This window comes from Corylus avellana, chromosome ca3, assembly GCF_901000735.1.
Source record: "Corylus avellana chromosome ca3, CavTom2PMs-1.0".
Lineage (NCBI taxonomy): Eukaryota > Viridiplantae > Streptophyta > Magnoliopsida > Fagales > Betulaceae > Corylus > Corylus avellana.
The window spans coordinates 18987214-19003870 of NC_081543.1; the positions used below are offsets into that span (position 1 = coordinate 18987214).

General features: G+C 38.2%; 1 protein-coding gene across 1 annotated transcript; it reads right to left on the minus strand.

Annotated features, from left to right (window-relative positions):
- Nucleotides 1–13785: 13785 nt before the first annotated feature.
- Nucleotides 13786–14538, minus strand: LOC132174233 (uncharacterized). The gene has a single exon (XM_059585925.1). The coding sequence runs from the start codon at nt 14536–14538 to the stop codon at nt 13786–13788; it is 753 nt and encodes a 250-aa protein (XP_059441908.1).
- Between the last annotated feature and the right edge of the window lie 2119 nt (nt 14539–16657).

Sequence of the window (16657 nt, forward strand, 5' to 3'; positions counted from 1 at the left end):
GATCTATAATTAGTAAAGTAACTATGCTGCTATCCGAATGTGCGCTCGATTGCACCGTGAGGTGCGCTCAAATGCACGGGTGCGCTCGATCGCCCTAGTTGGGTGCTCGAGCCTACCTCCAGAGGTAGAACAGGAACTGTGGAAAAAACTAGAAAAACAGAAAAATTTAAAACAAAAATAAATTAAGGGAAAAAAATTCCAAACAAAATCAAACAATCCTCGGCAACGGCGCCAAAAACTTGTTGTGCCAAATACTACATAAATTAATAGATAATATTTAGTACGTTTTACTTGCAAGTGTACAAGATCAAACAATAGTATAGTGCAACAAGTACGAGATCGATCCCACGAGGATTGTTGATCTTGTTTTAGAATTGATAAAAATATCAAATTGTCACTAAATTGATATTGTAAAAAAGAAATAAAAAGATATAAAGATAAATGAAAAGGTAAGGGCAGGGCTTTGATATCTACCACTAATCATACTTTGATAATATAACAATATGCCAATGATCCAATCATATTATGAATACTTAATGTTTGCCAACCTAAGGGTATGGGTGTCTACTCCTTAAGCTATTAATTTTCCTAAGCAACGAATTAGGCATGGGTGTCTACTCTAATTCTTTTCTTTCTTAAAAGATTTAGCATGGGTGTCTACTAAATTATTCTTTAAGAAAGTATAAATTTGTAGAAATCGACAAATACATGAGGCCTAGAGTATGAGTGTCTACTCCCGGTTTTCCATGTTCATTAACCCAAGAACCCGGTGTGGATATCTTTTGTTGCTCTTATTAAATCCAAGACTCGATCATCCAAATTGATTTAATTAACTAGTCCATACCACATGCATATAATGGCCAATCACATACATATGAGGAATTCAAGAAAACAGGAATTAATCAAGTTAAGCAACACAATATGATTATTACAAAGGTGACAATATTAAAATATTAAATAAACATAATTAGGGCTTCAATCTAGCCCTCATTAAGAGTTAATAATTAAAATAAAACTAAAAAAGAAAATGGAAAGAAAGAACCGAAAACCGCTCCTAGAAGTAGCCTTCAATTCCTCTCCCCAAAGTTGTGTCTATTCGAGGATGATTATTCTCAAGGTATATAGGTCTATTTATAGGGTTTTAGAAGTCCTTGTTATACTAGTAAACCTAGAAAATTCGTAGGGTTTAGTCCTATTACAAGTGGGACTTGAAAAACCCTAATATGGAAGGAAAATGTGAGTTTGGCCGCAGCTCATTGTTCTCCAACGCATGGGTGCGATCGATCGCAGCCCGTGTGTGCTTAATCGTAGGTCTCCTGTGATCGATCGTACTACCAAAAACTCCAACTTTTCCCAAATTCTCTCTTTGAGCCCAAATCTTCCAGATTTACTTCCTTCTTTTCCAAAAGCCTACAAAAGCATGGAAAACACATAAAAAAACTAAAATAGCATAAATTAATAACACTTAAGGATTTAACACATATAAGTTTAAGGGCTAAAATATGAATATTTTGGCACTTAACATCTAATAAAAAATGATTGCTAGACTCTAAAATACACGTGAGTGGGGCTAAAGGGCAGGTGCCTAGCTTTCTGGCCGTACATCCAGGCTCTAGAGCATACGTCCAATCAGTGAGTTAGGCAATTCATCAAAAGCTCCAAATGGTGTTTTAAGGTTTCTACAAAATCTATAGGCTACTGTATCCCTTCTAGGCCATTGACTAAATGTAAAAACTCAATCATCATGCAATACAAGGAATCAAGGAAACTTTTGAAACTCTTCTGAAAACATTCTTGGTTCGTAAGGAAAGGAGTAAAAAGCTTGATATAGTGTCTTTTGAAAACTCACAACATTAATAAAGCTATATTGAGAGTATAAGAATGGGCAAGAGGTTACCTTAGGAAATGGCAAGAGCACAAGCTTCCTTCATTCTACCCAAATCCTCTAAACTCACCAGAACACTCACATTTGGTGGTTACAGAGAGCCTAGGGGCGGAAAATGAGTTCGAGGGACGAAGAGGGGGTTGGTATTTATAGGCCAGAAAAGCTGAGGGCGCTACCAACTACCCTGAAAAGCAGCGTACGTTAAGTACTATTGGGGCGTTCGTCCAGTACTATTTATTCAATGGTCCAAAGGGTGCATTGTATGTACAGTCATTAACCAGTGGTCAACCTAAAAGTAGTGTACATTCGGTGGTCCCCTGGCATACATCTGGTACTAAAGACAAGAGCGTACGTCTAGTGGTTCCCTGGCGTACGTCAGTTACTAAAGACAAGTGCGTACATCCGGTGGTCCCCTAGTGTATGTCCGATACTAAAGACGAGCGTATATACTGTACTACTGGGCATACGTACGGTCAGTAAGGGTGGTGTCTGGCTTTGCTTCAAGGCTTTATGGTTAAGTGTGAGGGCTTTGGGTTATTGTGAGATAGCTTAGCGTTTTCAGTTTAGGGCTGAGTTAGAAGGCTATTAACTTGTTGAGTAAGGGTTTAAAACTCTTTTTAAAACGATTTAAAAAGTCGGGGTATTACACCAGTCTCCTAGTCCAAGTAAGAGACTGAAAACCCAATCCAAGGTGGAAAAGGACTAATGTCGTGTGCTGTATGCCCGAGTGCGCTTGTGCCCAAGGGAAGTGCACTCGAGCATATGTGCACTCAAGCTTAGGCAGTGATGCGCTCGAGCGTAAGTGCGATCGAGTCTAGCTAGTGGGGCGCTCGAGCGCAGGTGCGCTCAAGCCCTTGGCTAGTGTGCTCGATCCTATGGCTGCTAGTATGCTTCCAAAGTGTCCTTTAAGCCCAATTTCCGCTAGAATTCTTGCATCTGTCGTATAAACCCTGAAACACAAAAACAAAACAAAATTAAACAAATAACAATGCTAATGAATTAACATAAGCGAGTTAAGGGGCTTGAATGTGCAGCATTCAGTGCTTATCAGTAAGTCCAAAGACTTAGTGAGTAATAATACACACAGTACTAGTGCCATTTAGTGATGAACTCCGTTTGGTAAAGTATGCAACATTTTAAGTATGACAGTTATCTATGAATGCAGTATAGGTATAATTTATGTTATAATCATGTAAATCAATGATAATTCAACTATATGGTCTACTCAAGATATTACCCCTTCTCAGTAGGGTTGGCACTATCCTGAAGAACCTGTAATATAATTCCGGTGCCCCGACCATTGTATGCTACTGTCCATAACACTAGTAGCCCGACCGAGTCTGACCTCGGGTGGCCCACACTACTAATGATGTACGCCCTGTAGTGACCTGCTCGTTAAGGCTGCGCTGGTCACAAAATAACCATTGGATCCAAGGCCTATATATCACATCCACACACACACATTTGACCACAGAGTTAACATGTATAGTAAGCTCGTGGCCGTTATCCTACACATACTAATGTACCATGTCATAGGATGCAATTAATCTTGTCTGTATTTTACATACATGCTATTACCAGTCTCATCATCCCATTATCTTATTAAGTAGTACATTGTCACAAATGATACAGTTCATAATGCAACAAAATGTATTTCATGAGAGTTGTAAAATGCTTGTTTGGTACACAAAGTAAGGCTACAAAAGGGTTCCTAATACTTCCTAACCCAAAACAACATCTTCATACATAAAGAAATATGTTCAACAAGAATGAAATGCTAAACCAAGCTTAAACCAAGATTAAAGACAACAACCTAACTAGAAGCTCAAACCAACAACTAAGCTCACTAGGAAAAGCGATATAACGACTACGTAAGGAACAAACTTAAGCTCAAAAGGTTACCTTCTTGAAGCAAGGCCTCAAAAAATCACTTCTCTTCCTTCAAGAATTCTCATAACTCACAAAGACACTCAACACAGAGGTTTCAGAGGGCAACAAGGGTGAAATGAAGCATAGGGGTCAAGTGAGGTGAGGTATTTATAGATAGAAAATGGTGTGTTCTCCACAGGAGCAATTCTAAAAAGCAGTGAACGTTCAGTACTACAGCTTTATACGTTCGCATACTATTTACCCAGCGGTTTAAGGGTTACAGTCGTATGCTCGGGCAATATCCAGTGGTCAACCAAAATTCAACGAACGTTCAGCCAGTCCCCACACGAAGGTTCGTGTACTATTTACAGGCGAACGTTCATGTGGTCCCCCAGATGAGCGTTTAGCCAAAAAGTCCAAAATTTCCAAAATGACCCTCCAGTTGTCCCTAGTGACCCAAATGTCCAATTAATCCTCTATCTAATCTATCCAAGCTTAGTTAATTATTTGGGTCACTTCATATATACATATATTTGAACACATATATATGTTAGGTTTATTTTGGCCTTATTCAATGATCAAAACATTTTGTTTGTATTTCTCATTCCTTCCACAAGTGTTAGGGTGAAGATTGTATGATTAGTAGTGTTCTTTGCGTTTCGCATTATGAAGGCGTCAGGACGGGCTCGTGACGAGACTTCAAGAAGAGCTTTGGGCTTTCTCATCAAAGGGGCGTCAGGACGGGCTTATAACCGAACTCAGTGAAGAGCTCTCGGCTTTCTCGTCAGATGGGAGTCAAGACAGGCTCATGACGGGACTATGTGATTTGCTCTTGGCTATTCCGTTGGATGGCATGTTAGAACATGGATGTGACAGGAATGCAAAGGTTTGACTCTCCACATCATGACGCGATTCATTTCCCGTTAAGACGTGAAGAAGGATTTCGTTCTCCGATGGATGCCTATCAAGATGTGAGATGTAGTATCTATGGTAACTTGGTTTTCTTCCATGATTTATCTTCTCATTGCTCGTGAAAAAGCATTTGATGTGTTTACAAAGTGTTCTACAATGTTCCGGCACCCAAACATCCTTTGGGCATCACTTGGAAGTGATTGGGTCACTTAGGAATGAAATTCCCCGTCACTTGGGCGTCATGACGTGCTTCTGACATGCTAGCAGTAAGTTACTGCCCAAATCTCATCATGACGGAGCTGAATTCCTGTCATAACTCAGCTGGTTCCTGCAGAAAATTTAAAGCCCTTTTTGACCTAACAAACGTCTGGATTGGAAAAAGATCCTTAGAGACAAAGTTGTAGATTAGGGAAAGATATTTTCCGAGCCATTGTGTTTGCATCATTTGGAGCTTGGATGAAAAATTTATGGCCAAGATACCCTGATTGGTTTGTTTCTCCAAATGACTTTTCAGCTTTATAACAAGTTTGCCCTTTCTCTTTCTATATAGAGAAGATGGTGCTCATTTGGGAAGGTTAGACCTCTAACCATGAAATTCCAAAGGTAGAGTCTTTAGAGAAGGATGATTATTTCTCTATTTTGATCCAAGAGGGATTGGTTGAAAGCCATCGTTGCTTTCCCCCTCTTGATGGTTGTGAAGCTTTCTTCCATGCTTCACCATTATTGTACCAAGTGGATTTCCTAAAAAGCTTGAAGCTTTCAACCACTTGGGGTTTTTAGTTGTTGATTTCAAATCACACTATATACATCGTTCAACTACAAAGAAGTCTATCGAAAGGTCGGTAAGGAAATCACTCCATGAAAATTGTTGAGCTAGGAAGACAAGCTAGAGGTTTGTTGATCTTACAGAGTCTAGAGAATTGCAGGGGTTTGTGAATATTTCTAATGTCTGTAATTTGGATCTTCATGTAGTGATTTACTAGGTTTGGCAGCCCCAGAATGGTTTTTCCTTTTGATTGGTTCAAACGGTTTTATACTTCAACAAATCTTGTGTTTTGGTTGTGTGGATGTTTCTATAGCTTTGATGGTTTAATATTGAGCATAATTATTTAATTTAGTTATATAAAATGCTTATGTGTTTGATTTGGGGGTAGAACACGATCCTTATATATATATATCCCAATTTTCAATTTGAACCTCCAATGTTTAAAAATTTGCAATGTATCTGTCATGCCCCCGAATAAGGTGAATAGGAGAAACGCGAACTTAAAAGAAAATCACAACAATTAAGGAACAATTATCAGAGATCATTACATTAATACTAAGTAGCAAGTAAAGATAGGAAGTCAAAAAGTTATATAGAATTAGTGTTTTACTATGAACATTTACAAAATCTCATTTCCACATGAGCTGGGAATCCAAACAAACATTTCAAGCCCTGTCAGGAGGCATAATCAAAAGTGACCACTATAGGGGGTTATAGCCTCCCCATGCGTCAAGTGTTCTCCTATATATACATAACAAAAATTGTGCAGTCTACAAAAAAAACAAAATTCTGCACAACAATGGCTTGATCTTTGCAACCCATTGGAATCCCAAGCTCTCACACTCCTATGGGTCTGCAAAGCAGTAGGTTCAGGTATTCCAAGCATAGGGCCATATAATAGGGTCCTCAAGAATGAGAACACCTGGCAGCCCCATTCTCAACACTATTATATACAACGGCATCTGAAAAAATATAAAAGGTAAAAGGGGTGAGTTCGACAACTCAGTACGTAGCCACAACACCAAGATGCTATAAAACATGCTATGCAGAATTTATGCTATAATCTCAATTATGCACAATCATAAAATATTAATACAAAAATAGCAAGTAACTTCTGAGATATGCAAGCACTTCCTTTTACTTTCTTTCAAAACTACTGTTTTACCCTTTTGACCTGACACCACAAATTTACAGTGAGCGGCGCACGTTGGCTTGTCCCAAAGGACCTATATGCTCATCCTGTTGCCACAGGGGAGAGCTACTAGATTGGGAATTTCCCTAAGTGAAGGCCACCTGGCCGGTAGCACACACCTTCTCGTAACTGTCCTTCGGTGTGCTTGCCATGCTACCCTATGCGGTACCGATCGTCACTATAATCGTGTCTCGGGTTAAACATTTTTAACATGAATGCACATACAATATTTCATATAATCTATAAACTCATCTATAACTGTATACTGTGCCATGAATGCACATATAACATTTCATATGATCTGTAAACTCATATGTGACATGACTTTGAGAGCTCTTTTCATTCATAATTGCAGTTATGCATAAATCATGAAATATGGTAACTGTAACATATAAAATTCTTAAACAATATGATTGAATAAAACTTGGCATTAAAATATGAAAGGAAGTGCAATTAAAAATCATGTAAGTGGATTCTTTACAAAATTCCCAACATTTTTCAAAAGATTTATAATAAAAATTTGTTGGGGGTTTTTGGTGTTGTGTCCCCTTACTTGGATTTGACGCTGGGTTGGGTCGAATCGTCCTTTCACCTAAATAAATTGTAAAGATGAACTTAGAAGAGTATTTAAAGTTTTAGTCAAAGTTTTAAATAAAATATTCATATATATATATATATATATGTGTGTGTGTGTGTGTGTGTGTGGGTGTACGGTCCCCATGTGTAATTGCACAGGTATGTATATATATACATATACATATTTACTTAGAATCACTGCACATGACAAGAACTTTATTCAAAAATTGCTATATATATCTACTTAGTCTCTCGTGATGCATGAAATCTAGTCTACAATATCCATATATATCTTTAAAGATCAAACAAAATCTTATCCAAACTATAGCATAGATATTTATAGATTCTAATTACCAACCCAATAATGCCGCACAAAGTGGATATTATAATGACTATAGGGGGGAAAGACTATATATATATATATAGTATGGTAATTTTGTGGGTGGGGTGGGGAGGAGCTATATATATGTATACATGGGGAGGCTCCATATGTATAGCACCAGGCAAGACTACTCTGTATATGTTAGTCTTCCTCTTCCAGCCCCCCCCCCTATCTGCTGTATATGGTCTAGGTCTTCCCTACTGTCAGCCATGCCCTTGATCTGGCGATCCTTCCCAAAAAAAAATACTGCGTTAGAAAATATATATAGCATAGAAAATGTTACATATACATATACATATACATATATATATATATATATATATATATATATACACACCCACAAAACAACATGATTATATGTATTTATATATATACATATGTGAGGTGCTAATCATTTATCCAATAAGTCTTAGACGTATAAAAAATTTACTATTGCTATTATCATTATCATGGATGTATAATATTTAATCACAAAAATCTGTCTAAACAAAATATATATATATAAACTAACATTTCAATAATAAGAGTCAAACTCCATAAATAACCACCCATACAAGAATCCTAAAATACCCATAAAAAGCAAATACTAACTTATCCTAAATTTCTTTCAAGAAAATAAAATAAAAAATAATAATAATAGAGAAGGGGACTTACCACTACTATGCTAGAATGGGAGTTGCTAAAAGAGAAACTAAAAATACCTGCTACTGAGGTCGTGAGGGGAGGAGAAGACCTTGGGTATATATATAGTGGGGGGAAGGAGAGCTGAGAGAGATATAAAATAAGAAATAAACTAAGCTTATTGACATGTGTAAAAAGGCTATGGAAGGAAGCATGCAAGAGGACACATACTCCTTACGTGGAGGCTTGCATGAAAACACATGGCACCTTCAAAAAGGGTAGGACACGTTGATGGCTTGGAGGCTACGCCTCTTTTTTTTTTTTTTTAAATAATAATAATTATTATTAAGTAATAAATCTAAAAGCTCCCAAATATTTAATAGGCTAACAACCCCACTAATATTCTCCTAACTAAAAGAGTCCTCATATATATATATATATATATATATATATAAACAAAATGCAATGCTTTATACTTTTATTTTAATCTATAAAATTTATAGGATGTCACATTCTCCCCCACTTATAAAAATTCTGTCATCGGAATTTGTTTAGTCTATATAAAAGCACCATATAGCAATAGTAATCAAAAACATAAATCTATCCGTTAGTGCATACCTCATATTCTAATAGTTCTCAGCAAACAGAAAATGGTACTTTTTGCGTATCTCATCTTCTAATTCCCATGACGCTTCTTCAATTTCATGATTCCTCCACAAAACTTTTACTAGTGGAATGCTTTTCGTACGTAGCTCTTGGACCTTGTGATCTAATAATTTTACCGGAACCTCTTCATATGCCAAATCTCGTTGTAACTGCAAAGGTTCATATTGAATCACGTGGGAAGGGTCAGGGATGTATTTTCTCAGTATAGAGACATGAAAGACATTATGTATGTTTGCAACTCCCGGAGGTAAGGCTATACGGTAGGTCACATGACCTACTTTCTCCAGAATTTCAAACGATCCGATGAAGCGAGGGTTCAACTTCCCTTTCTTACCAAATCTAGCGACTCCCTTCATTGGTGCCACTCTAAGAAACACGTTATCGCCTTCTGCAAATTTCAAGCTTCTTCGACGTATATCTGCATGGCTTTTCTGTTGGTCTTGAGCTGCTGACAATCTTTGCCGAATTAAAGCAACTTTATCTATGGTATCCTGCACAATATCTGGTCCTAAATTCTCCGTTCTCCAAGCTCGTCCCAATAAAGTGGGGATCAACATTTTCGTCAGTACAATGCTTCATATGGAGCTATTCCAATGCTTGCTTGATAGCTGTTATTGTAAGCGAATTCCACCAAAGGAAGATAGCATGCCCAGCTACCACTGAAATCTAGTACACAGGCTCGTAACATGTCCTCCAATGTTTGGATGGTCCTCTCTGACTATCCGTCCGTCTGAGGATGGTATGCAGTGCTAAATCTCAACTTAGTCCCCATTGCTTCTTGTAGACTCTTCCAAAATCTTGATGTGAAACGAGGATCTCTATCTGACACTATTGATATAGGTACCCCATGTAATCGAACAATCTCCTGTAAATACAGTTCCGCTAGCTTCTCCAGTGAGTATCTCACCTTTATTGGAATAAAGTGAGCGGCTTTAGTCAACTATCCACAATCACCCATATTGCATCGTATCCCGCCTGAGTTCGTGGTAACCCCACTAAAAAGTCCATGGCTATTGCTTCCCATTTCCACACCGGTATTTCTAAAGGTTACAGTGGTCCTGCAGGTCTTTGATGTTCTGCTTTAATTTGTTGACATGTCGAGCATCGCCCTACAAATTTGGCAATGTCCCGCTTCATTCCATTCCACCAAAAACGTTCCTTAAGATCCCGATACATCTTAGTGCCTCCTGGGTGTACTGTATATGGTGAGACGTGTGCTTCTTCCAATATTAGCTTCTTTATCTCCTCATTATTAGGCACACAAACTCTATTCTGGTATCTGAACAAACCATTTGATGTGGTACCAAAACCCAAGATCCGACCTTTGTTGGCTTTCTCTTTAATTTGAATGATCTCTTCATCTTTTTCTTGAGCCACGTGGATATCCTCCAGTAGTGTGGATTTAATCTTGAGTTTCGCCATTAATGCTTTTACCTCTCCTATCACGATCTCCATATCGAGCCTCTCAATGTCCATCTTTAGATTATGGGGCAAGGCTTTTAAACATGCTATCGCACTTTTTGATTTTCTGCTTAGGGCATCTACAACCACGTTGGCTTTCCCGGGGTGGTAATTAATTACACAGTCATAGTCGTTTATTAGCTCCAGCCATCGCCTCTGCCTTAAATTCAGTTCCTTCTGCGTGAATAAGTATTTAAGACTCTTGTGATCTGTATAAATTTCGCACTTCACCCCATAAAGATAATGTCTCCAGATTTTTAATGCAAAAACTACTGCAGCAAGTTCCAAATCATGGGTGGGATAGTTCAGCTTATAACTTTTAAGTTGTCGAGAGGCATATGCTACTACTCTGTCATTTTGCTTGAGGACGCAGCCAAGCCTCTTTCTGGAAGCGTCGCTATAAATAACAAATCCACAAGATTCTGATGGAAGCGTTAAGATTGGAGCAGTTACCAACCGCCATTTTAGTTCTTGAAAACTTTGCTCACATTCATCAGTCCACAAGAAACGAGCATTCTTTCTTGTCAGAGCAGTTAGCGGTCCAGACAATTTTGAAAAACCTTCTACAAAACGCCGATAATAGCCAGCCAGACCCAAGAAACTTCTGATTTCATGCACATTGGTGGGTCTCTCCCAATTTACTATAGCTTCAACTTTCATGGGGTCTACTGAGATACTGTCTTTCGATACTACATGCCCGAGAAAAGTAACTCTATCCAACCAAAACTCTCACTTTGAGAACTTTGCGAACAACTGTTTTTCTCTAAGCCTTTGCAAAACACACCTCAAATGGTCTTCATGTTCTTTCAAGCTTTTGGAGTAGATTAAGATATCGTCAATGAACACCACTACGAATTGATCTAATAAATCATGGAATACTCGATTCATCAGGTCCATGAATGCTGCTGGGGCGTTAGCTAATCCAAATGGCATTACCAAATACTCATAATGGCCATATCGGGTGTGGAAAGCCGTCTTGGAAATATCTTCTCTCCTTATCCTCAACTGGTGATACCCTGAACGAAGGTCGATCTTCGAGAAAATCAGAGCACCCTTCAGCTGGTCAAACAAATTGTCTATGTGAGGTAGTGGATATCTATTTTTTATGGTGATTTTGTTAAGTTCCCAGTAGTCAATACACATCCGAAAAGTACCATCCTTCTTTTTCATAGGCGCTCCCCATGGTGATACGCTAGGGCGTATGAACCCTTTGTCTAACAATTCTTGTAGCTGGGTCTTCAATTCTTTTAATTCTACTGGTGCCATCCTGTAGGGTGCCTTGGATATTGGAGCTGCTCCCGGAATTAAATCAATACAAAATTCTATTTCTCTGTCAGGAGGAAGTCCTGGAAAGACATCAAGAAATTCTTGCACCACGGTTATCTCCTCCATTTTTCTCTCCTCTTGAGGCGACTCCTTTAAGCATGCTAGGTAGACTTGACATCCTTCTAGTAATAATTGCTTGGCTTGTGTTGCTGAAATTAGTTGTGGAGTAACACCCACCTTGGTTCCCACAAATTTGAATTCGGAGTCAATTGGAAATCTGAAAATTATCTCTTTGTTGTGGCAATCAATGATGGCATGATTGTTTGATAACCAATCCATTCCGAGGATAATATTGAACCCTTCCATATCGAACACTATCAAATTAGCCGTGAGGGTTCTTCCCTCAATAAGAATTGGGCAACCCAAGACTATTTTCCTACATAACACTGATTTGCCTACCGGGGTAGATACTAGTACTCCTACTTCCATTGGTGATGTACAAATTTAATTGTACTCGCAAGTGCATGAGTCATGTGCAGTAAAGTGTATGTGCAAGTGCAAGGTCAAATCCACAGGGAGTCGTGTTTGCAAAAATAAATTTTCTAGTTTAAACCAATTTTATCTTAACCTAGTTCCAAGTTGCGTATTTTTGTCGTGCAAAAAGCATAAACTAAACTAAACAATTTGAAAACAAGTAATGGTAAATTACTAAGGTTTCCGAATCCCCCTCGCCAAGTCAAACAACATGTCTTGCATTTTATGTATACAATAGTCAATCCAAATACATTGTTCAAAAGTTGTAACCACGCAAATTAAATCATTCGATGAATCCATCCGTTAAAAGAATCACAACGAATATTTAATTGAGATCAAATCATCCACTATATCCGTAAATCACAATGGATATTAGTCTCAATCCAATCATTCGATATACCCCCAGACGAAACACAATGAATATTAAATTAAACATGAGTATAAAACCAACATTTAATCAATTAAACTTAATCAAACTGTTGAATTGGCTTTTGAACAACACTTTTATAAAATAGTCTAATTGTATATATCAAACGACAAGAACATGTATGTTTATCAATAACGAGGCTTCATCTTCAACCTTAGTTGAAGAATTAGTCTCTCATGACAAAATAAATCATAAAGAAACTAAATTACTTCATTAAAATTAAAAACTTACAAAAGAATTCGAGTTCCAAGCTACAAAAACCCAGAGAACACGAAAAACGACCAAGAACGGCGCCCCCGGCGCGTCTCCGTACGTTTACAATGGAAAAGAATGATATTTATAAGTTAATTTTAGGGTTTCAGCGCTGCCAGGTCGGTCGAGTGCGCTCGATCGAACTCGTGCAACAAGTTTCCTGCTGCACAAGGCGCGAGTGTGCTCGATCGCACTAAACGTGCGCTCGAGCACAATTCCAGTCGGAATTAGCCCACTCTTGTGAAACATGACTTTGTATATCTTTGAGTTAGCTTTCCAATGACATCAAGATCATCTCAATCCGAGCTATACAACTCTAGATATGAACTTTTTAGTGGGACTCATCGGGTGCGAATCATCGCTCGATCCCAATTTGCTGCAAATGCTCCATGAAGTGTCTTAAGCCCTAGAATTAATGGAATGAGTTGCAAATATCACCTTAAAGCCGCATTTCTTTCTTAACAAACTGCAAATCACTAAAACACCAAAACTAACCAAAAACATCAGAAATTAACACAGCTAAGAGCTTAACAAACATAAGTTAAGGGGCCCAAATATACAATATTTAGCACTCATCAATTGGTTTTATATTAATACAAAATCTCCTAGCATATTTAGCTGATATAAAAGAATGAGTAGCTCCAGAATCGAATAAAACCACAGCCTTGCCAAATAAGAGAGTTAGAATACCTGTGATTACTCCATTCTCCGTTTCTCCTTCACCTAGTGTGAGGGCATAAACCCTGGCTGGAGTGGGTGGTATGCGATTATTCCTTGCCTGTAGTGATGCAGCACCTCCTTTTGCCCTTGGGCAATCCCTTGCAAAGTGACCGGCCTGACCGCATCGGTAGCACATATTAGTCCCTGTACGACACAATCTGTTGTGGGGGCGTTGGCATTTTGGACAAGGCGCGCCGATGGCTGAACTCGGTCCATTCCCTAAGGGTTTGACTCCATGATTATTTCCGTTCGGTCTTCATTTCCGTCCAGCTTGGTTTTGATTTGGTCGGGGTGCAGCCCTCTTTCGTGTTTCCGCCATTGCCAAAGCACTCCTCCTCACGCTCTCCTCAGCTAAAGAGGCCTTGTTGACTAATTCCACAAAATCTTGAATTGCAAAGCATACAACACGTTCATGGATTCGTGGGTTGAGGCCCTGTTCAAACTTCCTTACTCGATTTTGTTCATCCGCCACCAGGTAGGAAGCAAAGCGAGCCAATTCATTGAAGCGGCCAGCATACTGGGCGACTGTCATATTTCCCTGGGTGAGGTCCATGAATTCTCGAGCCTTCACGTCCCTGAGAATCTTGGGAAAATATTGTTGGAGAAATTCTTTCTGAAATCGCAGCCAAGAGATTGCTTCCTCCCTGCTTAGTTCTTGAATCAGTAATACCTTCTTGGTGGTCCACCAGTGCCTGGCTTCACCTGACAGTCGAAAATCAATGTATTGTACTTTCTGTTCTTCTGTACAACCTGCAAGTCGCAAAATTTCTTCCACATCGGTTAGCCAATTTTCGCACTCCATAGGATCTCGTTTCCCATTGAACGGAGGAATGGGGAGTCCCTCGAAGCGTTTGAATGGGCAGCCGCGCTCATCCTCACGGGGTGCTTCTCTTCTAAGATCAGTTATGGCTGTGACGAATTGCCTAGCCATAGCTTGAAACATCTGAGCCATATCTAGAGTAGCCTCAACTTCCAAACCTTGGGATGATCCTTCTCCTCCTTCTGCCATGACTCTATAACGTAACAAAAAGTAGAGTTTCCTATCTAACTACTTGCAAAAATCATAAGCGTAGTGACGCAATCTAACCTAAGCCTAGGTTTCTACGTTATTTCCTAGGTTAAAAAAAAAAATACAAGTCAAACTCATAGTTGACTTGGCTCTGATACCATACTTGTCACGCCCCCGAATAAGGTGAATAGGGAAAACACGAACTTAAAAGAAAATCACAACAATTAAGGAACAATTATCAGAGATCATTACATTAATACTAAGTAGCAAGTAAAGATAGGAAGTCAAAAAGTTATATAGGATTAGTGTTTTACTATGAACATTTACAAAATTTCGTTTACACATGAGCTGGGAATCCAAACAAACATTTCAAGCCCTGTCAGAAGGCATAATCAAAATAGACCACTATAGGGGGTTATAACCTCCCCATGCGTCAAGTGTTCTCCTATATATACATAACAAAAATTGTGCAGTTTACCAAAAAAACAAAAGCCTGCACACAACAATGGCTTGATCTTTGCAACCCATTGGAATCCCAAGCTCTCACACTCCTACGGCTCCGTAAAACAGTAGGTCTAGGTATCCCAAGCATAGGGCCATATAATAGGGTCCTCAAGAATGAGAACACCTACGGGCAGCCCCATTCTCAACACTATTATATACAACGGCATTTGAAAAAATATAAAAGGGAAATGTGGTGAGTTCGACAACTCAGTAAGTAGCCACAACACCAAGATGCTATAAAACATGCTATGCAGAATTTATGCTATAATCTCAATTATGCACAATAATAAAATAATTGACAATTAATACAAAAATAGCAAGTAACTTCTGAGATATGCAAGCACTTCATTTTACTTTCTTTCAAAACTACTGTTTTACCCTTTTGACCCGACACCACAAATTTACCGTGAGCGGCGCACGTTGGCTTGTCCTGAAGGACCTATATGCTCATCTTGTCATCATAGGGGAGAGCTACCAGGTTGGGAACTTCCTTAGGTGAAGGCCACCTGGCCGGTAGCACACACCTTCTCGTAACCGTCCTTCGGTGTGTTTGCCATGCTACCTTATGCGGTACCGATCGTCACTATAATCGTGTCTCGGGTTAAACATTTTTAACATGAATGCACATACAATATTTCATATAATTTGTAAACTCATCTGTAACTATATATTGTGCCATAAATGCACATATAACATTTCATATGATCTGTAAACTTATCTGTGCCATGACTTTGAGAGCTCTTTTCATTCATAATTGCAATTATGCATAAATCACGAAATATGGTAATTGTAACATATAAAATTCTTAAACAATATGATTGAATAAAACTTGGCATTAAAATATGAAAGGAAGTGCAATTAAAAATCATGTAAGTGGATTCTTTATAAAATTCCCAACATTTTTCAAAAGATTTATAATAAAAATTTGTTGGGGTTTTTAGTGTTGTGTCCCCTTACTTGGATTTGACGCTGGGTTGGGTCGAGTCGTCCTTTCACCGAAATAAATTGTAAAGATGAACTTAGAAGAGTATTTAAAGTTTTAGTCAAAGTTTTAAATAAAATATTCATATATATATATGCTAGAATGGGAGTTGCTAAAAGAGAAACTAAAAATACCTGCTACTGAGGTCGTGAGGGGAGGAGAAGACCTTGGGTATATATATAGTGGGGGGAAGGAGAGCTGAGAGAGATATAAAATAAGAAATAAACTAAGCTTATTGACATGTGTAAAAAGGCTATGGAAGGAAGCATGCAAGAGGACACATACTCCTTACGTGGAGGCTTGCATGAAAACACTTGGCACCTTCAAAAAGGGTAGGACACGTTGATGGCTTGGAGGCTACGCCTCTTCTTCTTCTTCTTTTTTATGTTTTTATTTTTTATTTTTTTTATTTAAATAGTAATTATTATTATTATTAAGTAATAAATCTAAAAGCTCCCAAATATTTAATAGGCTAACAACCCCACTAATATTCTCCTAACAAAAAGAGTCTTCATATATATATATATATATATATATATATATATATATAAACAAAATGCTTTATAATTTTATTTTAATCTATAAAATTTATAGGATGTCACAGTATCCTCACAAAGTTACAAAATTTTGCAA